Here is a 27841-nt window from a genome sequence, read left to right on the forward strand (position 1 = left end):
TAATATAACATAATGCTACACAGTATTATTTATTCTTTGAGTTGGTTAGGCATTTCTTTATTTTAAAAAAAAACATTTTTAATCCTCTCTTTATACAAATTGGAAATTGTTTTGTGCTCTTCAATATCATATTTGATTCAAATGTAAGAATTGACATACGTTCACAGGCAGCATCTCGGCCATCCCATCCACCATCTCTGCATGTTCTTGTTGTTTCTTTACCCTCTAGCATGTATCTGAAAACAATGATTCTCCTCTTACCAAATACTCAAACACAGCTCACAATCTAAATTCTATATGGTTTAAAACACATTTAATCCAGCTCAAAGAAAGTGACTTTCACTTACCCTTCATTACAAACTGGTTTAGCAGTGTCACCAGTTATTTCATATCTCCCATTAGGTAAATCCGGAAGGCTTCCACAGCGTTTTCCTGTAACTTTGGGACAATATTTGTAATCACATGCCTGAAATGTGGTGGCAAAAAATTTCCAGATCTAAACTGTTGGCCAAAATTTCCTCATAATTGTTAAGAAATTTGTGAACATCACTAGAAAAAGTTTCTGAGCTTTCTCCTTATGGATCTTAAAGTTGTTTACTCTAAAGCAGAGCCATTAGGAGAACATGAATGTATATCTAATATTTTTATAATAAAGTATACATTTATAAGACAATACCCTTCTTGGATGTTGTGCGAACAGTGGAAGTCACAGCGGTCGTGGTAGTAATTGTAGTTAGGGCTGAGAGTCAACATATACATTGGGTTAGAGAAGTAGAAATGGGAGTACAAGAAGTCTAGATAACCCCAGAAATACAACCATGCTTTAAGAGAGAGATTAGAAACTTTTTAAAGGATTCTTCGGAGATACATGAAAGAAAATGACATGTAGACTGGTTTTTAAATCAAGACTTTGTTTAATAAAATTTGTCTTTGTTGGCATTTTGGTCACTTTATTCAAAACACCAGTAAACAGATCCACTATTATTTTAGTTATAAGATTTTTACTAATTTCTCTCTTTTGAACAACTTTAATGTGATGATTAGTTAGACTCACTATGACTTCCTCAAACAACAACAACACAAGTGTGATATAGATGACATCTTACACTTTGGCTAAACTGTTCCTTTACAGCATACAGTCAAGCATTAATAAAATAAATCAATTCAGTCTTACCATTGCAACTTGGTGGTTCAGGATCCCATCCATTTTCTCGACACGTAATAGAAAATTCTCCTTGCATTGTATAGCCTTTTTCACATTCATATTCTATGAAGTTATTCAATTTGTAGGGGGGCGATTTTCCACCAATTCTTTTTGCATTAGGAACTTTAGGTGTTGGACACCCATCTGGGAAAAAAAGAAAAGAAAATGTTTTGTAAAAGAAGAGTACTGATCATTAACTATTTAATAAATTAACTGGAATCAACTCAAGTGATTTTTTTTCTTCATCTCTTGACTGCCATTTGAACTATAACTTACCAAAACATGTTGGCGGATCTGGTTTAAAGGTTCCATCCTCAGAACAATGAAGTGTTGATTGACCAATAAGATTAAGTCCTGGGTTGCATTTATAGGAGACTGCTTCTAAATAATCATAACTCTCCAAAGGCACATCTACAAGATCTCCATTTTCTATAGCTTGAGGTGCTGAACATTTCACCGCTAAAGAGAAAATCATATCCAGGTTTTTTTTTAATCCTCTTTTAATACAAATTGGAAACTGTTTTGTGCTCTTCAATATCATATTTGATTCAAATGTAAGAATTGACATACATTCACAAACAGGATCTCGGCCATCCCATCCACCATCTCTGCATGTTCTTGTTGTTTCTTTACCCGCTAGCAAGTATCTGAAAACCAGTGTTGGGAAGGTTACTTTGGAAAGTTACAAGTTACCCTGTTTAAAATGTAATAGTAGTGTAACTTTTTCAATTACTTTATTAAAGTAATCTAACTAATTACTTTTGAGTACTTTTTGATTACTTTTCTAAATTTGTGAAAATTAAATAATAATAAATAAAAGCATATACATCAACTTAAATACAGTTATCTAATAAGCATGTGACGTATTCTGTGTACTAAACTCATGAAACATTGGTGTTTTTTTTAAACTGCTGTCTCTTTGTATATGATGATAGTTTTCTCAAAATAAGTAAAATGCACATTAAGTGACACAAAGCAGTTCTAGAAATTATGTTTATGTGCTCGTGTACTCCTATATTGAGGCGGCAGAGGTTGAAAACACTGCGAGCTTTAGTAGGCCTATGTGTAGTAAATAAAACCATGTCTTTGCCATTCATTTACAGGAGGGGCGGACTGGGAAAAAAATTCAGACTGGAAAATTCTAACTCATACAAACAAATTCATGGACAAAACTATTTTTTTGTATGGATCTGACATAAAAAAAAGGTTTAAATCTTTAATTTGGGGACATGCAAAATAATTAAAAGTTCTCTCCTGAACTGCACCTTCACTTCCATTTTTCTCTTCAGTCTCTTTATTTTGCCCTGTTATCCATCTCTCTCATGACTTTAATACTCAAGATTGAACAAAACTATACTTTACAATACTCTACAATACTTTTTCCCTTACAAAAATTAACCTTGCTTTTATTAGCCTATATAAAAGTAAAATAACCTTGTTTTGTTTTTGTTTTTTTTGCAAATGGATTTGTATTTATTTTTAAATAAATACATTTGTAAAATAATTTTAAATTTTTGGTTACCACATTTAAACATAGTAACCATTTTCTCTGGATTTATAGTTAAATATTAAAATGTTAATTTTCGTAAGGGTTGTGTTGTTGTCTGTCGTAGCTCCCCCTAAACCTATAAAAAAAATCGGATTTTTTTGCAGATAAATTCCTACTGTAACATTACAACAGATAATAATGATGTCCTTTATATAGTATTTTGAGTGATGACTGGTGAGCAACATGCTGCTGCTTGATAAAATAAATAAAAAAACAAAGACAAAAAAGCATCTTTACAGATGAAACTGACCTAAAACCCTGAACAGTAGTTCTGCTTCTCTGCTCCTGCTGTGCGCTTCCACAGTCCACTCTATTCTCTCTCTCCCTCCCTCCCTCTCTCTCTCTCTCTCTCTCTCTCTCGCATTGATTACTCTGAGTCTGATCCAAACCGTTTGGCGGAGGCGCGGAGAGCGCGCGAGTCATGACTAACACTTCATGACTTATTAGAGATTTAATTATCAAATGGCGGATTCGCAAATGATCGCTTTAGTACATTCGGCAGGCAATTATATAATAATGATATTAAATAGTGGGGCAAAATCGGCTGCCAGGCCACCGGGAATTGTCCCAGTTCTCCCGGTGTCCAGTCCGCGCCTGATTTCCACATACAGGCAGAATGTGCAAGTCATATATTGCATTTTTGGGGCTTAATATTCACAGACACTAGTCCATGTCATGTTTTGATTCAAGTGTACTGACCTACTTTTGATTTAGTCATCCAAAATGTGGAATATTCCGTCAGCGTTAGGCATTCCGTTTTTATGACTGGATTCTACGAACCAGACTGTATTTCCGCATCCCGGAAATTATTAGGGCGGTATGTCTCAGTGCAATAGTCAGTGCAATTTGGGAAAGAAATCAGTTAAATCTGTATGTGGATGTGTGTAAATATTCAAATGTAATCCCCTTTGTAATCGTTAAAAATTTCATAAGTAACTAATTAAATTACTCATTTTTCGTAGTAACTGTAACTAATTACAGTTACAATAATTTTGTAATTAAATTACGTAACGCCATTACATGTAACTAGCTACTCCCCAACACTGCTGAAAACAATGATTCTCCTCTTACTAAATACTCAAACACAGCTCACAATCTAAATTCTATATGGTTTAAAACACACTTAATCCAGCTCAAAGAAAGTGACTTTCACTTACCCTTTATTACAAACTGGTTTAGCAGTGTCACCAAATAAATTTCCAGTCATTTCATATCTCCCATTAACAATATCCTGAAGGCTTCCACACGATTTTCCTGTAATGTACAGTATTCAAGATATTGACTGATTTAGAATTAGTGCTCTCTAAATACTGTAATCTGTAATAAAATAATCATTAGTGTTGCTTTATTTCATGATACAGGGATTGATTTTAAGAGGAAATGTGTGATACTGTGAAGCTTCCTGCTGTCAGCGGAAAAACCACTGTGAGCTATTTAATAAATGTTAAGCTACTTTATGACTTGTCCTATAACATACATCTTTTCACATATCTCAATTAGACAAAAGGCATTTTAGAGAAATTTACAAATGTAAGGTTCTTAACATATTTAATGACAGTACATACTTGTGCAACTGAGTTCCAGATTTGTCCATTGGGTTCCCTGACAGGTAACTGATTTAGATGCTCCTGAGTTAACTGGCCTGTGTCCAATCACGCACTCAAATGTTACAGTGGATCCATCTGAGAATCTTTGAGTCGAGAGATACTCTGCTGTTAAAATTACATTTCTTGATGCAAAAGAAGGCTGTGTGCATTCCGCTGTGGAAATAAACACACAACATGTACTTTAAAGTAATCTGATGTAGTTCTATTTTGATCATCATTCTTAATGTTAATAAAAGTTCTGCTCCATTCTATGCTTATATTTGGTAGAAATTAAATCTCAATGCTCAAAATTGTATAAGCAAATTAAAGTATGAGAACAGTTTTTATTTCATTTGTTGCTCATATTTTATCATCCACCCTCCTACCTCTTTTAAATACAGCCCAAATGTTGTCAAGTTTAGCTCTTTCAAACATTAAAACTAACCTAATGTTTGGGTAAAAACACAACAATGTCCAATGCTACACACACTGGTGCTAACTACAACTGAACAAATCATGTGCTGAAGTTGTTTTCATACAGTTTTACCACTGTTATCAATGCAAAATGTATCAAGGTTACATAAATATGCACTAGGGACAAAAAACACATCTGCTGGCTAAGGTGATGATTAAATCTGTCCTGAAGGCATTACAAGGGCATCAATGAACAGCCCGAGTATATTGTTGCAGGCTCATATAAATGCAAAAATTAATTTTGGGTTCATGCATCCATTTCATGATTGAAGCAAAGGAATTCAATGTTTGTGTACCATGTTTATCAGTACCATTTTTCAGTTATTTCTGTGTACAGTAGCAGCATGCTGAGGCCCCTGATTATGATTACCAAGCTTTAAGATAAAACCTTTCTGTTTTCAAAGCACTGTTAGTTGCTAGTATCAACATTAAGCTTGTACACTATACACTTGTCTAAAGTTTGTTCAGAGAATGAACTCACCAAGTGTACTTTCCTAATATTATATTACAGCACTACACAATTCTTAGGATGGAAATATGTTATCCACCCGTCTAAAGGAACGTACTGCATTTTAATAAAATATGGGCGGCACGTCTGGTTTTGCCAAGTGTCACGCAAATAGACTAAAAACAAATGATTGCAGATTTTAAGGGTGCACAACAAATAATCCTTATCCGTCAGACTGACGAACGAGATGTACAGTTTCCGTCATTCTATATTTTTATCTAACAGGACACAGATATCACAAGAATATCAGTTTCAAGACCTCTGTTAAGTTCTCTGTGTTCAGTCCTTCAGATTATTTTCCCACTGCAAAAATATGAAAAAAAGAGGTCGTCTATCCTGAATCCTGATTTAATTAAAATATCTCACTGTAATGGACTAAGCATCTCAAATTTTACATATTTAAAATATACCCTTATCCATCTTCTGGCATTGTACCAGGTGTTGTTTATATGTGCCATTATTAGAGCTAACCATTAAACAAGTTTATTGGTAGTATCCGACTGTTTACACTTCTGTGGAAGTTACTCCCACAATTCACTGAAAACTTCATGGGGTGTAGGAAAAATAAAATCGTTTACTGGACGAACAAAAAACTTAAGTAGCTTAATATGGGCGTTTTTCCCTAGTAAGATCTGGCAACCCTATTTATGTGTCATGGAAATTTTAGTATGGAACTGCCGTACAGGAGCAGGAGACTGTAAATTTACATTTTACAGTTTCTTTTTCTGTGTAACGTTATCTGATGAAGGTTCATTTTTTTAAACACTAGCATGATATCTTAAAGCTAAAGCACTATGGCATAACTTAGACCAATGGCCACAAAATTGTAAGGTTAGTTGTCATTAATAGTAGTTCAAATTCTTTATACACATATACTCACCTCGGATATGTTGACAGATCATAAGATAAGCAAGAAGAGCAACACTGCGACACAGCACCTTACATCCCATCTTGTTAATGTCGGTGGATTACAAGCTCCAAAAAAGGCCAATGGTTTTGTTTTCGCTACTGATAAATATAAAGACATCTTAGCGTAAAGAAATGCACTTTTAAAACATGTACTTTTGAATAACTAAAACGACAACACGTTAAGTGCAAAAACAAAAAAAAAATATGCAGGAAAGATTCCCATTAGCAAAACCGGTTAGCCGCTAGCATAACAATCAAGATGGGGTTTAAATGAATAACAGGCCACATTACTTGACAAAATGCTTAAAACGAACGCATAAAATCGGTTTAGCTAATCAACAAAGCTTAATTTAATGTCATAAGGCTATTCGTTACGATTAAAGAAAGTAAGTTAGTAACAAGAAAGGAAGGGCGTAATGGTTACTGCGCTTCCTCGTATGTTAATTTAAGTCAAAAACAGAAACCCTAATCTAACCCCACACGTCAAATATAATAAATAACAAATACTTTCATTTAAAATAGAATAACGTCGTCATATCTTTTTTTTTCTTTCCTTTTTTGGGATAATGTCTCATATGGCGAGGGCCTTGTGGTACTATAACGTTAAATGTTACACAGAGAAGCGAAAATTCAGTGTTTTAATCAACCTTACCTTCAGGTGTTTTAGAAGGTCCTCCGGTGTTCGATGATCGATTCAGACTGAAGCATATAAAAACCAGTATAACTTCCAGGAACGGATTACTGAGGGTGGAGAGCAACACTTTTTTTTTTTGATCGTTTCCCAATTTCTGTCTAAGGAGGGCGTTACAATGTGACGTTATAAGAGGGTGCGACGCTTCCGTTCCTGATAGAACAAGGTTGATCTTCCGCCGCAGTGCAAAATAGAATATGATTCATAATAACGAGAAACGTAAGAATAAATGTTTATAACGTTATGATGACTTAATAGCAAATAATGATAAACTTTCTTGTAATAAAAACTTTTAGAATAAATCGAATCTAATATGAAATCTAATCTAATAATAATAAAAACGAAGTTAATAAGGAAATTTTACTGTTATTAAAACAGATTTTTGAGTATTACTGAAACTGTGTTGTCAGAATGAATACAACAATTGTAGAGTGCCTTAACAATTAATGTTTTATTAAGCAAATCCATTAAATACAATTCTTGTGGCTCATAGCTGTGAAAATATTGTGGATTTAAGCATTGTATTGACAAATCAGAAGCCTTGACTTAGAAACTATCAATTTGATGAAGATCAATAAGTGAACAACACAAGTGCTTGGCCTATTCTTTGACCTAAAATAATACACATATTCATGGCATGGGGCAAATCTTTGGTCAACTCACAGGTATACACAATATTGCTTGTAATGTTATTAAATGGTTAAAACATTACAGTAATAAATGCACTTGCTCATTATGTCAAGTCTGCTAATGTCACCCCACGATCTGTGATATATATGCATAAATGAACAGTAGGCTATATATTTGGAAGCAGAAACATTTTTTTGTCACAGATTTTCTCCATGAAGACTTCACGCAGGGTTGTTCTCATGCCTGAAAATGAATAAAATAAGCAAAATGAATACTTAATATTAACTTGGAAATGTGACTTTTTTTTTTGCCTTTCATTTTTTTTATAGACTAAAACAAACAGGTAGATTTCCAAACTTCCAAAAGAACAAAGTATTACCACAAAGTAGTCTCTTAATACATTCAAAGTCTTTTAAAGCCATAAAATTGTTAGGTGTAGGTCACTCATTGAAAATCTTGCCTTCAGTCTGTTCAGATTTGGTGCAGTAAAGATAACACCAAAGCAGGAGATATGTGGCATTGGTGGAGTATGACTCAACTTATCCAAAGCAACATGAATGTAAGCCAATCATAAAAAAACCTGAATGTTTCACAACAATCAGTTACCATTGAGAAAGACCTAGAAGTGGTGTAAATGATTCCTACCCATAACGAAATTTCCTGTTGACTCACTACACATAAATATGTCACAGGCAAACAGCAGGGGCCTGTACCATGATGGTAGCTGAACAAATTCAGAGTTAAAGGATTAGTTTTGAGTTGACAAAACCAAACCTCTACAATCCTGCTTTGTTGGTACCATGATGCTGTTCATCAACTTTCTTTGTCAACTCAGGCTTTGATCCTGAGTTTGTGGAGCACGTGCACATGAATGTGTGACATCACTAGCGAACAGCCAATCACGAGGCTTGCAACACAAAGCAGTTTGATTTACTTCTCTCCAGAGACCCAGTGAGATTCAAAACTTAAATGTTTTGCTAAAGGTTAAGAGAAGAATATGACAAATTTAAACGTCATATGAAAAATGAAGGACAAATAAAAAAAAATCTTGCTCTATCAGTGCAGTGACAAGTGAAACTTGTTAACTTAGTTTATACATTTGAAAATATATAGAGATAGAGACTCGAACATCTAAGGCCAAATAAACAATTTATAATAACTGTTAAACTAAAATTGCTTGTGTGTGAAGTATAAATAATAATAATAATAATAATAGGAATCACAATAATTACATAAATCATAAAATGACTCAGACTTCTATTTTTTTTTAGCATTAGTGACCTTTAATTTGGATCAAGATAAACTGGAGTGACTTTATGCCTTTGTCACTTCTCTCACATCTGATTGGTCCAACTTCAGGTTGAGCTCTCTAACCCAGAACATAACCTGCCCCGGAGCAGGTTAGCCGTGGAGTATAAGTTACTATGGCAATGAATGCCGCTAAAAGCAAAGCCACTTAAGTGGTACCTAAAACCCAGGATTGGTGCAAACTAACCTGAAATTTACCTGGCCAGTCAGCTAATCCAGCTTCATGGTACAGGCTCCTCCATTAGTTTCATGATAAACAAACCAACACAAAAGCCGTTTATCCAGTGTCCAATGTTTGGAAGTTTGAACAGGATTTGACTCAAGAATGGTAGGCAAGATAATCAGTGAATAAGTTTTGTTTTGTTACTCACAGAAAAAAATAAGTTTATAAGAGAAGTCCAGATGACACCATAATAATTTGTCATTGTCTGCAGACATTTATATAGTCAAACATATTGCCAGGTTAGGGCACAGGTGTGCGCTTGAATGACACTCATAAATAGGGATCTCTAACATCCATAAAACTGTATATCTACTCAGTATATGTCTAAAAGCTAACAATTAAGGTAACATTAACACTTTTAAATTATTAAATGCTACTAAGTAAAAATTTTATACAGTATGCATTTAAATGAACTAATTTGTTACCATGAACTTACAATCTTACATTTTTGTAACATTGCAGCATTCTGGGTAAATGTTAATTTAGGAGTATTTTTAACTTCAGGAGTTGGTTAAAATATTTAATTTTATATATCTTAATTAATTTACAGATAAATCGTTAAGATTGTACAGTATGAATAGTGTTGGATTCAAGAATGCTTTGAACTTACCTTTGTTTTCCAAGGCATATCCCATCTCACACAGACCCTTCTAAAGAGGGAGATATTTAATGTCATGTAAGTGCTTTCAGATAGCATAAAATATACTTTTGCCATGGCATGTGGGTTAAGACATTATGCATAATTAGAACTTTATGTAATTTCAAACTCTATGCACTGCTCCTTAATTCTGCACTTTGTGATGCTAAATGCACAAAAGATCAAATACACTCCAACAGTAATCTAACACAATGCTACTATAAATGTTTATCACATTCAAAGTTCCACATAATTAAAAAAAAAAAAATTCTATTAGCCAGTTACATTTCCATTTCCAGGTAAACACGTGATTCATCATAAGATGGTGATGCCTGTTATACAAGTTTTCAGTATTCGTTCAAACAATAAAAGCTAACACAGAGATATTAAGGGATATAAAGAGCATAGAAAAAGTGAAGGAAATAGATTTTTTTCTCTGTTTGATGATCACAGAAGAGATTTTGTTTCTTGAAAGTTGTGAGGGATTCAGCTGTCAGGATGAAGTTAGGTGTAGACTCGTAAGAGCGAGCAGAGGTAGGAAGGTGCGGAGCCCGTGGCTTTTCTGTATGCAAACACCACTGTTTTGAACTTGATGAGAGCCACAACTGGAAGCCAGTGCAGAGAGATAAGAGATGATATTAACTTTTTTCAGCTTGTTCAGGACAACTATAAATGCTGCATTTTGTATTAGCAGCACAGGTTTGACAGAACTGGCTGGAAGACCTGCTAAGAGAGCATTGCAATAGTCCAGCCTGGACAGAAAAAGAGCTTGAACAAGGGGTTGAGTAACATGTTCCGATATAAGGGCCTGATCTCTGAAATTTAGCTCATCATCAATCACAACTCCAAGGTTTCTGGCTGTCCTGGAAGGTTTTATGGTTAATGGGGCAGCTGTATGGAGAAATTGTGATGAAATTTAAGGTTGACTGGAATCACGAGCAATTCTGTCTCCACAAGGCTGAGTTGAAGGTGATGATTCTTCTTCCAACAAGAAATGTCTATTAGATATGCTGAGATCTGAGCAGCTATCATTGGCATTGGATCTTCAAGATGGAATGAGAGGTAGAGTTGATTGTCATCAGCATAGCACAGTGATATGAAAAACCATGTTTCTGAATGACAGAACCTAATGATGCCATATAGACAGAGAAGTGATCCAAGAACTGAGCCCTGAGGCACCCCAATAGTTAGATGTTGTGACATGGACAACTCACCTCAACTCACCTTATCTGAGAGGTAAGACTCGAACCATAAGATCAAAGGAAATATGAATTTGTAGGCTTCTGGAGAGAAGGATGTGAGTGAGTATGTTTGCTGGCAAGATGTGTTTGATCTTTTGTGATGTAGAGAATTGTGCACTGATAGTAGTAATTTTAGTAATGAAGAATGAGGCAAAGTCATCAGCCATTTATCAGCAAACAGGCCAGAAACACAGAAGTAAGTTCTCAAAGCAACAGGTTTGACAAACGGGCACCAGGATGAAAGGCAATAGTCTGAGGGTGAGAAATTTGAGGAAGTAATGGGATTGAAGTCTCTTAGCTGAAGGTAACAGAAGATTGTCTCTTGCAGGTGATCAAATGAAGTAAAGGAGCAACAGAACATCTAGGGTTATGTCAATACAGGTAAGTAGTCAGACTTAGTAAATAGAACAAGTTTTTGTGATAACTTAATGAATATTTATTATATTACTGATTTCTCGCTAGAACTAACATCAATAGTGCAAAAAGTTAGTCACAGAACACACAGGATTGTGGGATACCAAATACAGCGAAGGATACATGCTGACTTCAAAATGACTTCAGACAGGGCTCTGAACCGGTTCAAGGAACGGAAACGAAAACTGGAAACGAACAAAATTTTGACAGGAACAGAACCAGAAACAGGAACGAAATCAAATTTTATATTTCCGAAAATTTGAAATCACCATTAACCGGTTAATTACGTTATTTTATCGTTCCATTTAATATTTGAAATTTGCTGTCAATGACTCACAAATTCCAGTAGTACCCCAACAAACATGAGACGTCTATACGATGTGCAGATCAAGTCTAAATTGCGTCGGTCGGTCTGGACCATATCTGGACGTCTACTCGACGTGCAAATCTGGTTCATATCTGGACGTCAAACTAGATATGAGGTTCAAAATTTGACCATTGGGCTAAGGATTTTCTTGGACGTCTGTAGAACGTGCAGAACAGGTTCAGGAAATCGACATAAGTTTTTTTTTTATACATATAAACACAAAGCAATCCTTTGATTTCTGATTTAAATATCACATGTAGCCTATACTCCTCTGAAACATTTAGGTGATAAATTAATGTAATCTATAAATGTTTAAAAACATAGGCCTAATTAAAGTACCATATTGTGACTATATAAAATCTTACATGGATTTATTTATTTATTTGAGTGGTATTTTTCACTGGAGCATTGACAGAAACCGCAGTTTACATCTGTATTAGATCTATAAATGAAATATAGTTAATTAAAGTTAAATAGATTAAAATATATTAACGTTTAATATATTTAAATAGATAATTAAATTGAAATAGTATTATATCATATTAAAAAAATAAATATTTAACATAGATTTAAATGAAATGAAATACAGTGTATGTGCGCTCGCCACGAGGGAGAGTTAACGTGATGTTACGTCAGTGACTTAAACGTGATGGCAGAAAAAAAAGTAAACGTGATGGCGCAAACAATCACGAAGACGGAAGAATAATTCAGTTTATTACAAAAGACTGAAGATATAACTATACCGCCATCCTTTAATTTATTTATTGCTACGTTGAGGACACTTTATAAACCTACATAGATACCTGACTAACGAACAACCTTCACAACGGGATGGAGCTAATAACGTTAACGTTACTTGGAAATTCAAACAGTAACGGTCATCTGACTACTGGTGTTGAGCCAAAGGTAAGCATAAATGTGCTTTTATTCTTCGTTTTATCAATCTAATGTTAAATTTCACTTCAGATTAAAATTTCAAATTATTTATTTGGATTAGAAAGATTATATATTTTCAAATTCCTCTTTTTGTAATTGTACATATCCCTGTTGGTTTATTTAAATTGGTTCAATTTACAGTATGAGGTAAAATTATGATGATCCTTTTTAACTTAGTTATTAAAATTGGTCACTAAAACAGGCAACCGTGACTTTTCTTGATCAAATAAAAGTAACGGTTTTGTGGTTTTGTATATATATTTTTTCTACTTTTCAGGACGGGAACAGCAACAAAAAAAGTTAAAATTCTGATTAATAATCTACACACTCTACTGGTAACGTTAACACTACTGACACCTAGTGGTACGTTTTAGTAACGTTACTGGCAAATACAAATACATTCCGTCACTAACAATAATTTATCAAAACTTTATCTTGTGTGAAGTGTTCGTTCTTGTATTAAAACAGCCTTTGCGGTGTATCATGGATGCTTACGCGATCATGTGAAGTTAGGCACTTTAAACTTTAAAATAATTTTTAAAATCAAGTTTTGAAATGATTCACTAAAGACAAAAAATCAGTCTGGCAGAATTTTCTGATCATATCTTCACCACAGAGGTAAAAATGAGCATTGTGAAGCTAAATTTATGATATATTTATGATAATCATTTAGATTTAATTTGTGTTTCAGGGCAGTTGGTGAAGACAGAGATGTTGTGACGACAGGACAGTTCCTCCTCACCAGACTGTCCACTAGCACTGGACATTTACAACATTTTGGTGCCAGGGACCCCTAGCAGAGAAGATTTTTCAAGGACACCCTCAGTGACGTCGAAAACTTTCATTGTGGCTCTTCAGGGGACGTCATTTCAACGTCAGACAAAGACGTCGAAAAAAGATGTCATAAAAACTTTCATTCTGGCTCTTCAGGGGACGTCATTTCAACGTCCGACAAAGACGTCGAAAAGACGTCGTTTCGACGTACTTTTGCTCAGTGGGACGCATATGCAAATGTGACGCTGAAGCCAGCGAGTGAAATGTCCTCGCAGCTGTGTACTCATCATAGGCAAGTCTCAATGGCAATGCATCGCCCTTAGAGTTTATCTGAGGATAGTGTGAAATTCAACAGATCACACACCTGCAGCACTTCTGTGAATGGAGAAAACTGAAAAACGAACCCATATAGGCTTACATAAAAAGGAATATAGGCATATACACTAAATATATTTCACCTAAATCATATTGACAGATAAATATTTTAAAAAAACTTTGATGTCTTTAAAGTGTTGATAGATTTTTCAACTTTAAATAAGATATGAAGGTAATATCGCGAGAACAGAGATTAGAATCGCGGGAGAGACTAGTCTGCGTGCACTCCGCGCAGTTATGACAGGTAGATAGAGAGAGAGAGATGACGCACACTGTGTAATCAGATGTGGCTAATTCCTAATGTTCACCTGTTTAATAAATCAAGTGTTACGATCTGCCGAGCTCCCTGTCAGTGTCCTCCTTCCAACAAAGCCAACGACCTAGCACACGGTAAGAACTGTAAAGCCTGCACATAGAAACAATGTGTGTTACATTATAATTAGGCAATTTATAGACACATAATATTGTTTTTTAAAAATAACGTTACGCAGGAACAGAAACGTTAAAATATCGATTCTGCTCGGAGTGAACCGACTGAATTTTCTTTTCGTTTTCAAGCCCTGGAAGAAAGTACCTCTGGAGACGGGAAGTAACGTAGAATTTGGATTCGAACGTGCCTTGGTGCCTTCCTGCCTTAGAATTCTGCCCCCGAAGGCAGCATTTTAGAGTTTTTGGATGCAGCATGAGAGTCTCTTACACCATTAGAGTTGATGAAGGAGGGAGAGGAGGACACAGGAGGGAAGATATTTTAAAAAGCATGCAAGAGTTAGACAAATTCTTCATTTTGTTGTGGTAGTATGTCCTTTAAGCAGTGGATACTTAGCAGAGAAGGAAGAGGATTTTTTGATTTGCACCACACCCTCTCAGCAGCCCTGAGATTAGAACGATGTTCCTGGAGAACATCTGATTGCCAAGGTCAAGTATGTGGAGGAGTAGTAGTTGTGTCAGGAGGAGTACTGTATGTTTTGTATGAGGAACCGTGTTGAGGTTAAGAGTGAGGATGAAGTGATTCGAGGTCTGCATAAGGTCCAGTTTGTTACCTGATTTGTGAGTAGCCACAGTTAACACTCACTTGAGATCCAAAGAAGCAAGCAGCCTGAGGTTTATTTAGGTGGACGTTGAAATCTCCAAGCATAACCAGAGGAGTACCATCTTCAGGGAAGTTTGAGAAGAACAAAACTCCTTCAAGAAGTAACCTGGTGGAGCTGGGGGTCGTTAAACAACTACAAAATGGATTTTAAGGGGGTGGGTGATAGTAAGTCAAAGTATGTGATTCAAAGGAGATGTTGATACCCAGAAATGGTAAAGAATTTAAATTCCAGTCAGTACAGATAAGCAGAACAGTACCTTCACCTCTTCCAGTCAGATGGGGGTGTGGGAAAAAGAGAAATTATTGGAGAGGGCTCAGGTGTAACACTGTCCTCTGTCTGTCAGGCTATGAGGTTGCGACTAGTATCAGATGTAATGAAATCTGCTATGTTTACTGCAGACTGGCAATTCCAAAAAACAATAGGAAAAGAAAGTAGTGTTTCAGTGATGTAAAGATTTCTAATGAACGCACTTGTCTTAACAGAGCTACAAAGTCACTTTATTTTCATCAAGAATGGTGAACACATTCACAGGACCCAACTAACTAATAGCGTGATCACTAAATAATACACCAATTACAATGGAAACAGGCAAATAGGCACTGCCAACAGTGTGTGATGCGTGTTTTGCTAGTATTAGTACTACTAGGGATTTGCTTCACATGAGGGCTGCTGCAACTAATGGTTTTTTAAATACCTGTTTGATAAAATGTAACTGAATTCAGCTGACCATGCTTTACTGAACGTGCTTTACTAAACACAACAAAGGGCAAAATAAGTGCATGAAATTGACAAGGCATGCAATACAGCATGTTACCAAACACCACTTCAATCAAGTAGCAAAAGCACAAGCAGATCTTGTTTAAAAGTCAATTTTCTATTATTGGAGGTGCCTGACATTTGGTGTTAAGGCATTAAGGTGTTGGACACCCATCTGGAAAATGTATTGTAAAAGAAGAGTATTGATCATTAAGTATTTTATTAATTAACCGGAATCAACTCGCAAGTGATTTTTTTTCTTCATCTCTTGACTGCCATTTGAACTATAACTTACCAAAACATTTCGGTGGATCTGGTTTAAAGGTTCCATCCTCAGAACAATGAAGTGTTGATTGCCCAATAAGATTAAGTCCTGGGTTGCATCTATAGGTGACTGCTACTAAATAATCATAACTCTCCAAAGGCACATCTACAAGTGCTCCATTTTCTATAGCTGGAGGTGCTGAACATTTCACCGCTAAAGAGAAAATCATATCCAGGTTTTTTTTTATCCTCTTTTAATACAAATTGGAAATTGTTTTGTGCTCTTCAATATCATATTTGATTCAAATGTAAGAATTGACATACATTCACAAACAGGATCTCGCCCATCCCATCCACCATCTCTGCATGTTCTTGTTGTTTCTTTACCCTCTAGCATGTATCTGAAAACAATGATTCTCCTCTTACCAAATACTCAAACACAGCTCACAATATAAATTCTATATGGTTTAAAACACATTTAATCCAGGAACAAAGAATGTGACTTTCACTTACCCTCTGTCACAAACTGGTTTAGCAGTGTCACCAAATAAAATTCCAGTCATTTCATATCTCCCATGAAGAAAATCATGAAGGCTTCCACAGGGTTTTCCTGTAATGTACAGTATTCAAGATATTGACTGATTTAGAATTAGTGCTCTCTAAATACTGTAATCTGTAATAAAATAATCATTAGTGTTTCTTTATTACATGATACAGGAATTGATTTTAAGAGGAAATGTGTGATACTGTGAAGCTTCCTGCTGTCAGCGGCAAAACAAATGTGAGATGACTTGTTGACCTATAATATACATCCTTTCACATATCTCAATTAGACAAAAGGCAATTTAGAGAAATTTACAAATGTAAGGTTCTTAACATATTTAATGACAGTACATACTTGTGCAACTGAGTTCCAGATTTGTCCATTGGGTTCCCTGACAGGTAACTGATTTAGATGCTCCTGAGTTAACTGGCCTGTGTCCAATCACGCACTCAAATGTTACAGTGGATCCATCTGAGAATCTTTGAGTCGAGAGATACTCTGCGGTTAAAATTACATTTCTTGATGCAAAAGAAGGCTGTGTGCATTTCGCTGTGGAAATAAACACACAACATATACTTTACAGTTACATTTACTTTACCATATATATAATGATATGTTTAAGATTCAAATAACAAAAGATAGATAACCATGATGGAGTATATTATATAACAATATAAAATAATGCAGTGGCAATTTTTCATTCTTAGCTTTATTCCATGAGCAAGCTGAGAACAGTGTGAACAGTGCCTTCAAGATATGACATTTGAAAACAGAAAAATACTGAGGCAACATAAATTAAAATGGGAAAAAGATAGATACCAGAAAAGATTCTTGTATAACAGAAAAAGTCTCAGAATAACTTTTATGTTTCAACACAAAGATGTTAAATTATTACTCGTTGATTACTTGGTTTTAAAGTTCTTGGTTTTGGTGAACTATCCCTTTAAGTAAAATAAAATATAAGCCTATAAGCAGGGGCGGACTGGGACCAAAAAGTGGCCCTGGACTTTCTGGCCCACAGCAGGCCACCACATCATAACGCATCCGCCCCTGTTTTGATGTCATTTATTAATTTAATATTTAAGTATACAGTTTGGGGATTTTAACCAATAGGGCAACTGATCCTCTGTTGAAACAAAAAAACCTGCGTGCAGCAGCTGTTCATTTAGTGAGCGATTCATGCTCATCACGACTAGTGATCATAGACAGTAAAAGAAATGGACACAGAGACCCCATTGGAACTTAATTGAGACAAGTGAAGCCCATTTTTAGCGATTTTTAGCACTTCCATTTCTGACGCGCAAACTCAAACTAAGCTTGATGACGTCAGCAACCTGTCTGACAGATGTAAATCTTCTAGTAGCTGTGCGTGCAAACTGCCATCGTTAATCTTGCAGAGACGGTGAGCTTGAGCGGGGAGTTCTTTGGCGTGAGTGAGCAGGAGTAAGTATTCTGATTAATTAATTTTTTATTTGGTATTTTAAAATGTAACGCCAGGGCTTGTATCTCTTGACGTCTCCCTGATTGCCTGCGAGCTTCTCCTCCTGTCTGTACGGTTCAATAAACCGGTTGAAAAAAACGGTTCACTGGTTCTTTTACGCTCGACGTAATGACGTCATTGGCGATGACGTAATGGCATCAAGTTTATCAAACATTCAAATATATAAGTCAGTAATCATAACTTTAGTCAGTTAAAAACCTCATAATCATGAAAAGTTTACAATTACGTTTTGCAACAACGCACCCAAATACAGTAACAGCAATAATGTGCATGATATACGAGGATTTAAGTCTTGAAGATATAAAATAAATAAATTAGGTGTCATCAGCGCAGAAACCATGATCCACTTACTATACATAATCCATTGCGATGTATTTGTTATTAAATTAACTTAAATTTTGCCAGATTGCCCTTCATTCAAGCCCTCGGTTTACCCGCGCTCATAACATTAGCACAGAATCAATCACCAAAACAACCAGTTCGGTTCAGACGCTCTGTGAGTCAGTTGGCTTCACGCTGAATCACGCATGCGCAGTATCATCAGCTCCTCGGTTCTCGAATCGGACTCATCCGAAAGAAACCGTCTTCGGTTCAGTGTACTAATGATCCGAAAACCGATGCAACCGGTTCTTGACTCGAGAACGAGAATCGCTCTAACCGGCACGTGCTGCAGTTCAGTATCATCAGCTGCTCTACTGGTGATCATGTTCTGTTTACTACAAACTCAATTTGTGAATGTGTCATCATTAACTATAAATACAGCACAGATATTTCATAAATCATCCCTTATTCTTTAGAAAACCGATGCAACCGGTTCTTGACCTGAGAACGAGAACTGCTCCAGCAGTGGGCGTGTTCGTTCGTCATCTGGCTCTGCTCGGTGTTCATCTTCAGTTCTCTCTTCACAGCAGTTCAGTCAGTGTACTGTTTGAGTAAATGAAGTACTCCGGGATATTGGTTTATTCTGACTCAGAGTAGGGTTGTGCCGATAGACGATAGTATCGTGTATCGACGATCGTCAGAGATATCGACATAAGCAGAATTCTCTGTCGATAATCAAGACGATATTAGGCTCATTTTCCTATTAATGTATTAGATTATAATAATAATAACTTATTTTTATTTTTATTAGGCTGCTTGTTATAATTCGGCTTTTAAACTGCCCATCTATTTCACTTAATTTCACTGCCCGCATTTCACTCACACACCTCGCACGCGCAGGAGGATTAGAACATGTAGTCGGTGAAGTTGTAACGCTTTGACTCGGATAATTCGTTAAATCCATGAAATGAAAGAGATGGAAAATGTCGAGTTGGTGTCCCACACATTTAATGGCTGGTATACGGCAACGCGCTCTTCTCATACATGAGAGATTAACTCTTTCTTGGTGTCACAAATAAAGTAAAGACAAAATAATTAACAAGGCGGCAGAGCGAATTTATCATCCATAGTGCATGGTTCTCACGTAGTCCTTTTCTTAAAGACTGATCACTTAACTTATAAAACACACTATGTGGTGATGACGTAGAAGGACTACGTGAGAACCACTATGGATAATAAGTTCAATCTGCCGCCTTATTATTTTCATGCACACCGCACTATAATGTGATGCATGCAAAATACATAGTTTTGGCCGTTACAAAGTCTCCATCCACAAACAGATATATATATCATCTGCAGGTATAAGGTATTTCATTGCACTTTAACAAGTAATCTAAACGGCCTATATACTGTATGTGCAATATATTAAACGAGCCCTCACTAACTGAGTTTAATGCCACAGTTATGTTAGAATGCATCTCATTCTTGTTTCTGTGGCGGTGCGTCTGACTCGTCATAAGGCGCGTGGTCCGGAGCGCTGTATGACTGATGCATCAGTTCAATTCAACTTTACTACAAATATATCAACTTACCTGTTTTAAATACTTTATATTTAAATGTTCGTTTATGCCCAATATTAGTGTTTAACTGTTGGACTTTAAATTAAATCTGCTATTGATTTTCACCGTTGACTGATTTTGCAGAACATTTAGACTGATAACTTCCCTGCGCAGATGCGGACGTGCGATATGACAGTAGCGTCCGACTATGTATGAACTAGCTGTTTTAAATACAGTATTTTTATATTTAACGTTAGTTAAATCAGTCAATATGTTGGAAAGTAATTTTTTTTTGATTATTGGTGACTCCATAGGCTCTCTCTCGTGCACCTGCGCGGTTTAAAACACCAAATAGTTATGCTATGACAAGAACAAAGAGTCTCTCTCTTGCTCCACCCATGCTCGATAATATTGTGTATCTTCGATCTCACGGGCTGACGATATGACGATTTGAAAAATGACCATATCGCCCAACACTAACTCAGAGGGAGTGTCAGTCATGTTAAAAAAAGTTAATAGCTTAAGTCATTTGTGGATTAATGCTTATTGGAGACACAAACCGTTTCAAACGATTCAGTTCGATTTGGTGAACTGGTTCAACCGGTTCACTAAGAAAAACCAGTTAAATTGAACGATTCGTTCTCGAATCGGACATCACTAATCATGACACAAACATTCTCCTAGTACTCACACTCTGGATTCAGTTAACAGATCCATATGAATCATACATGAAATAGAAGTTTATTAAATCAAACGATAGCTTTATGTGCTTTACAGATGAACTTGAAGTCTTTATTTATTCGAGATGTTCATTAATAGATCATCTTTGACTCGGTAATAAAAGTTCATGATCCGATTCGTGAACAGATGATCCTTTTGAGTCAATCTTTTAAAATAATCATTTATTTTGTTGAACGAAACCAGTGTGGAAACCAATGGTTCACAAACTAAATAGATCTGAGGTGCAGGGCACGTAAAATCTTAAAAAGTCGGGCTACAAAATATGTCATCGCTCTGACCGACGGGCGACGGCTATCTTGAATAGTGATGTAAAATTCCTACCTTGATTTGCGTTGGTCAATTGCTTGAAGGGGTGACACGGATCGAAGTTGATTGTTTGCACTTGTTTCTAAATCTTGCAGATTCAAGCATTTTAAAAGATTCACTCGTTCAAAGCTGAGAGCAGCATTTCAGACAATGCGCGTACACATGATTAATTCATCTTTCACGTATCGTAACTTCTGAATGAACACATACACACACAATTATCTCAAAATCTAAATTTAGATAATTGTCTCTGCAAGTTTTCTCGTAAACACAGCCGGTTATGTTTTAAGTGAACGTATACAGTGGACTGCTACTCAAAGAAATTCGCTGTACCGGATAAATCTGTTAGAGCTGAATATCTTTGCCCGAACCCGACCCGATGGGGCCCGACGGGTTCGGGCTTAATTTATATCATCTTACACGGGCTCGGGCCGGGCTCTGGCTTACACGGCCTGTAAGCGTTCTTTGAGCGCAGTTCCAGCATGCTTCGGCCTGCACGCCTGCTACTACTTAGGCACGTTGAGAAGAAACACCACCTAGTCTTGTCAAACTTTACTTCTGTTCTTTTACTTTAGTTTCTTTTCTTTTCTGTATGAGAGTTTCGTGTTCTGAGTTAAGTTTTGTTACGCCGTGTCTTCAAGTCTGACCTCGAGTGCCCGTTCAACTTCAACCAGCCACACAACTCCGCATCGTCAGCCAACGCCCAACCACGGGCTTCCCAATACATCACTTCAGCGACTACTGAACTTCCAGCCAATCAGCGACATCGGGAAACCCCCTTTCAACGACAACAAAAGGAACCCCTTTACACAGGCAATGCAAGTACCTTCAAACTGATCTATACTGGTGTATCTAATATAATTTTAACCTCATTGAGGAACTCAATGCGAGGGTTAATTAAGTGATTGATGGCTGTTCATGTCTATGCAATTTCACATATTGCTGTAAACTTGGGACTTCACATTTTCGTTCTCTTAAACTCATTCTTCCCTAACTTTCTATCTTCCTGCAACTTGTGTGAATGTTTGAGTGCGTGTGCTTATGTGTTAGATTAGTTTATATGTCTTAGATTTATCTAATAAAGCCTTATTCATATTGAAAGGAGAAGTATCTTGTGTTTTGTGCTTACAAGTTAATGTCTTAAACTGCCGATCTTGTTACTGTGCTAATTAATAGTGTTTTCACTATAGTTTGGATATTAATATCCAGTGCAGATTTAATGTTAAATGGCTCGTTCAGTGAATCGCAGGGCGCCTCAGTGATCAGCCGTGAAACAGTGATTCTGTTTAAATTCCCTTTCAAATCTTAAATGATTCCCTTTGAGCTAAATTGACATTTTTCCCTTACATCAGATAAATTCTGCTTCTGGTGTTGTTTTGGTGATTTCTTTTCAGTTCTTAACTTCGATTTCTTTGACCCCTTGGAAAGACTTAACACATCCAGAAGCACAGAAGACAATACGTCATTGCAATCAGTTGCTAACGTCATTACAGGTGAAAGTAACTAATAGTTAAAAAAATATTTTTTTAAAAATACGCCGCGTATTTTTTTCGGCGTCCATGTTAATCAATGAGTGCATTCACACCGGGACCAGTGAAGCGGGGGTTTCGGCGTCCGTGATTGTTATAAAAACAAATGTTGAAAGAATTATACACATTGTTTGAAATGGTTATATTTTCTGCCGAACAAGCTTTGCTGCCGCTGCTCTGACGCTGTACTTATACGCTTCCAGTGTGAATACTCGCGAGAGTCTGCTGCTGCAGTGACGGTGTAGTTGCGCGGACGCGCTGCTCGCTCGCCGCTCACGCTTGCGGTGTGAAACAGGGGTTAGTGTGTTCCTGGCTGAGCTGGCAAGATGACTGGTTCACACATAATGTTACCTGGCTAACTCGGGTACCTGGCTAATTTGTTAACATGGGGCCAGGCCACAGTGTATATTGGCATTATAATGTCATATCAGCATCAATGAATAGCAAATAAAGAAACCACTCACCATTACCTCAGAACAGATCAGCAATTGCATGGTCGAAAGGCTCTGACACAGATGTAAATCACTATATGGATGTTCAATCCCTGAACCAATTGTTCTTTAAGACTGTTTATGAAAGTAACCAAACTGAATCAAGTTTTAGTTCGTAGCTGATGATGCAAGATGCACAGCTGAAGTTTGCTGACCCGTTCATTAATCCATTGATAAATTTGATGTTATTAAAACCTTTACATTCTTCTCGTCACCAATAGCCGTGTGGGCAACACGCCAAATAAAGTGTCGTGCACTGCGGTCGTCTTAAGTTCAAATCCCAGCTCAAGGACCTTTCACGATCCCACCCCTCTCTCTTTCCACTTCAATTCTTACCAGATCTAAACTACTTTATCATAATAAAGGCAAACATGCAAAAAGAGAAATTAAAAAGAGAAATAATAAGGAGTTGATGTCTCTATATACTCTAGACATACAATAACATAACATACAAGCGTTTCTGCATCAATGTATGTGTGTTGTAGGTGTGAAACTTTTAGGAATGTTTTCCAAAATCTAGATGATTTTATTCCCAGTTAACGATATTTAAACTGCCTCCTTACAAACCTGCTCAAAATTTAATTCATAATGAGCTCACATATTATTAACACTGCGAGAATTGCAGTATGAGGATTGTTTACTCACAATGACTCCATATATTCCTGGAGAGGCTTAAGATGAAAATATCTACCATCACAAGTTTCACCTGTGTTAGTGCAAATGTGTCGGTTTATTTGTTCTATTTTTAATTGTATTTATTTACTTAAACTTGTCTCTAAATCATGCATATAATAAAAGTCAAAAGGCAAGAGATTTTTATTAAAAAAAATGGTATGTTCCAATTTGGGGAGAGCGGGAAAAAAGGTGTATTTCAGATGGCCGCCACTAGAAGTTGGGGTGAACAGAGAGAGAGCTTGGACATGATTGTTGTGCTGTGTACCATGAGAAACTCCAGCCTCAATGTTGTAGAGGGGAGTTGGTAATGTTTTTAGTACTTGCAGTTTTAGACTGTTTTTATTACAATCTTTGATTTGAGCTCTTATACCTATTATATTATATATATATATATATATTATATTTTTTTATATTATATTTATATTATATATATATTTTTTTTATTCATTAACAGTTAGAAACTCATAAGTGATTTTTTTGCATTATCTCTTGACTGCCAATTGAACCATAACTTACCAAAACATTTCGATCTGGTTTAAAGGTTCCATCCTCAGAACAATGAAGTGTTGATTGCCCAATAAGATTAAGTCCTGGGTTGCATCTATAGGTGACTGCTACTAAATAATCATAACTCTCCAAAGAAACATCTTCAAGTTGCCCATTTTCTATAGCTCTTTTAATACAAATTGGAAATTGTTTTGTGCTCTTCAATATCATATTTGATTCAAATGTAAGAATTGACATACATTCACAAACAGGATCTCGGCCATCCCATCCCTGATCTCTGCATGTTCTTGTTGTTTCTTTACCCTCTAGCATGTATCTGAAAACAATGATTCTCCTCTTACCAAATACTCAAACACAGCTCACAATCTAAATTCTATATGGTTTAAAACACACTTAATCCAGCACAAAGATGGTGCCTTTCACTTACCCTTCATTACAAACTGGTTTAGCAGTGTCACCAAATAAATTTCCAGTCATTTCATATCTCCCATGAAGAAAATCTGGAAGGCTTCCACAGGATTTTCCTGTAATGTACAGTATTCAAGAAATTGACTGTTTTAGAATTAGTGCTCTCTAAATACTGTAATCTGTAATAAAATAATCATTAGTGTTGCTTTATTACATGATACAGGGATTGATTTTAAGAGGAAATGTGTGATACTGTGAAGCTTCCTGCTGTCAGTGGCAAAACCACTTTGAGCTATTTAATGAATTTTAAGCTACTTTATGACTTGTTGACCTATAATATACATCCTTTCACATATCTCAATTAGATTTTACAGATGAAGGGTACTTAACATAATTAATGACAGTACATACTTGTGCAACTGAGTTCCAGATTTGTCCATTGGGTTCCCTGACAGGTAACTGATTTAGATGCTCCTGAGTTAACTGGCTTGTGTCCAGTCACGCACTCAAATGTTACAGTGGATCCATCTGAGAATCTTTGAGTCGAGAGATACTCTTCTGTTAACAACATTTCTTGATGCAAAAGAAGACTTTATGACCAGGATGGATTTAGTGATTTGGATACCAGGCAAAATAGAGGAATGGGGCCCTATACATTTGCACACATTAACCTAGATAAACCTTGAGGTTCTTTTCTCTGTTGTGATGCTTGCTGTTGCACAACAGTACCCCATAGTTGTGTCCAAATGTTTCTACATTTTTCATGTATGTATAATTTTTACCCCAACCAGTGCAGTTACATTATTCACATTTAAACAGGTTATAACAGTATTACAACTAAACTTTAAAAATAAACGTTAAAAACCTTTATTTTACCTAACTACAAATTTAAATGAAACTGAATATATATATATATATATATATATATATATATATATATATATATATATATATATATATATATATATATATATATATATATATATATATGAAAAGGAAATGATACATTTACACACCTATGATTAGATCAACCAAAAATGAAGAACATATGTGCATAGGCCTGTGTGTGTGTGTGGAAAGTAACTATGTGTCCTTTACTTGGTTTCTTCTCATAAACAAATAAGCAAGCGGTATTTAAAACAATAAACATACAATACGCATTGTTGCTCAGTGTTTAATAATAGCTTCAAATTAGGGCTGCACAATTAATCAAATTTCTAACCATGTTTACAATTATGGATGGCACAATTACATAACCGTTCAAAGTCCACTTATGTTATTCTGCATGCTTAATATACCTTTTTATTTCTACATGTTATCTTAAGGGTTTTTCCATTGTTTTCATTTTAGTTTCAGTATAACGTAATACCATACATATTTTTCCCTTTTTATTTAAAGGAGAAACTAATCCAATGTTTAGTTGACATTTGAGGCTTAATACTATAGAAAAGCAATACAAGTTTTTTCAGTTAGTGTTTTTAGCTTGTTTATTTTCATATAAAAATATGGCATGCAGTTGCTTAAAACAAAAGTGTAAACATCATTAATTTAATTGTAATTTATAATCGCAATTACAATTTCAAAGGAATAATCGAAAATTATGATTTTTGTCATAATCGTGCAGCCCTTCAAATGCATTTTATTTCATTTACTACAAGGATACACAAGCAAGATGCAGACATGCAGACAGTTGCCGCCGTAATGAACACCACAATATTTGTGTGTCCACAGCTTAATATGCATCTCCTCTATGAAAAGCATTTATGGGCCCCTTGTCTTTTGGGGGCCCAAAGTGGTCGCTTACCTTTGACTAATGGATGAGTCTGCCTCTGGCTGTGTGCATTGGGCTGAGGAGAAGAACAAATCACATGCTTTTAATCCAATGTAGACTAGTATTCCAATAACCCATTGGGCATTGGTCATTGGGCAACTTTTTGCCATTCAGATAAATAACAAAAAGTACTTGTATTTGTTATGTATACATAAGGTGTTTGCCTTAATCCTTAGTCTGTTGTTAGATACCTGATCTTTTGTGGAGTCTTTTGCTGGATGTCAAGTGTTTAACTCAAATCCTTTTGGGTTTTAAACATTTTCTCACAAAATTTGTCATACAATTATTTAGGGTAAGGTTAAATAATTCTACAATTATTTACCCTTTTTTGTTCCTTCAAATTACAGACAGACAATTTCAGATGTGTATTTCATGGTGTAGTAGACCGAGTACCATATTATAAATGTGAACCAGGACCACAAAACCAGTCTTAAGTGTCAAATTTTCGAAATTGATATTGATTGAATAAGCTTTCCATTGATGTATGGTTTGTTAGAATCGGACAATATTTGGCAGAGATACAACTATTTGAAAATCTGGAATCTGAGGGTGCAAAATCAAAATACTGAGAAAATCTTAGCAATGCATATTAATCAACAATGCAGTTTTGAAATATCGTCATGGATCATGATCTTTATTTAATATCCTAATGATTTTTGGCATAAAAGAAAAATCTATAATTTTGACCCATACAATGTTGTTTTGACTATTGCTAAAAATATACCCCAGCGACTTAAGACTGGTGTAGTGGTCTAGGGTCACAAATGTCATTCATTACAGCTATCAGAATGACTAATGAGTATCAAACTCACCTCTGATACTCCCAGCTTTCAGAAGACTCAGGAAGAGGGCAGGAGCACAGAGATTCAGCAACATAAATGCCATAGTCTCTGAACATTGGTGAACTAGCCCAATATAATTTCAGAATAATTAGTTTTCAGCAAAACAGCAAATTATAAGGGATATTCTTGCATTCAGGGTGAGTCGCATGTTATTGACGCCCACAATTCATGCAGAATCAAACGGATTTGAAGAACACTGAAGCCATTTCATTTACAAGGAACATGAGTTTGGTCATATCTCTCTTTTCTTTAAACCTTTAATAGAAACTACAAACTTTAAAATGGCACATAGTAGGCTTATCTCTTCAAAGTGTTCTTTTTGAATTAAAGGTAAATCTTTTTAATTAAATACCCAACAAGAAATGAATAGAAATTTATTAAAATTAGTTTTAATGCAGTAAATATTTTATATTTAAGAACAATTCCTTGAGTCTTTACCCAGAGGTGTTCTTAGCAAAAATACACAATCTCTAAAACTTAATGCTAAGATTAACAGTGTTTAAAAAGGCAGATTAAAAGTAAAAAAAAAAAAAAGTAACTTTACTCACACTGAAGCCGAGTCCTTAATAATTTGTGTGTCCTCAACAATACTCATGAAAAGATGAAGACTGGGGAAAACAGGATGGGTGTGCACAAGTATAAATCCTGG

At 35.7% G+C, this 27841-nt stretch overlaps 1 protein-coding gene across 6 annotated transcripts; it reads right to left on the reverse strand.

Moving 5' to 3' along the window:
• Nucleotides 1–1102: 1102 nt before the first annotated feature.
• LOC132118227 (complement receptor type 1-like) lies at nucleotides 1103–27841 on the reverse strand. Of its 6 annotated transcripts, none has more exons than XM_059527913.1 (15): nucleotides 27741–27838; nucleotides 27163–27288; nucleotides 26324–26366; nucleotides 24931–25055; nucleotides 24539–24635; nucleotides 24351–24427; nucleotides 16836–17030; nucleotides 16451–16547; nucleotides 16262–16338; nucleotides 15969–16151; nucleotides 4319–4513; nucleotides 3911–4007; nucleotides 1775–1851; nucleotides 1481–1663; nucleotides 1103–1348 (listed from the first exon to the last, which is right to left on the reverse strand). In XM_059527913.1, exons 2-15 carry the CDS (start codon nucleotides 27233–27235, stop codon nucleotides 1140–1142), a joined length of 1728 nt encoding a protein of 575 aa, XP_059383896.1. In that variant the 5' UTR covers nucleotides 27236–27288; nucleotides 27741–27838; the 3' UTR covers nucleotides 1103–1139. The 6 variants fall into 6 exon arrangements, with proteins under 6 accessions (XP_059383896.1, XP_059383897.1, XP_059383901.1 ...); XM_059527914.1 differs by having other exon boundaries at nucleotides 27163–27255; nucleotides 27741–27787; XM_059527918.1 differs by lacking the exons at nucleotides 24351–24427; nucleotides 24539–24635; nucleotides 24931–25055 and having other exon boundaries at nucleotides 16836–16960; nucleotides 27741–27837.

Source organism: Carassius carassius, chromosome 37 (assembly GCF_963082965.1).
Source record: "Carassius carassius chromosome 37, fCarCar2.1, whole genome shotgun sequence".
NCBI classification, from domain to species: domain Eukaryota; kingdom Metazoa; phylum Chordata; class Actinopteri; order Cypriniformes; family Cyprinidae; genus Carassius; species Carassius carassius.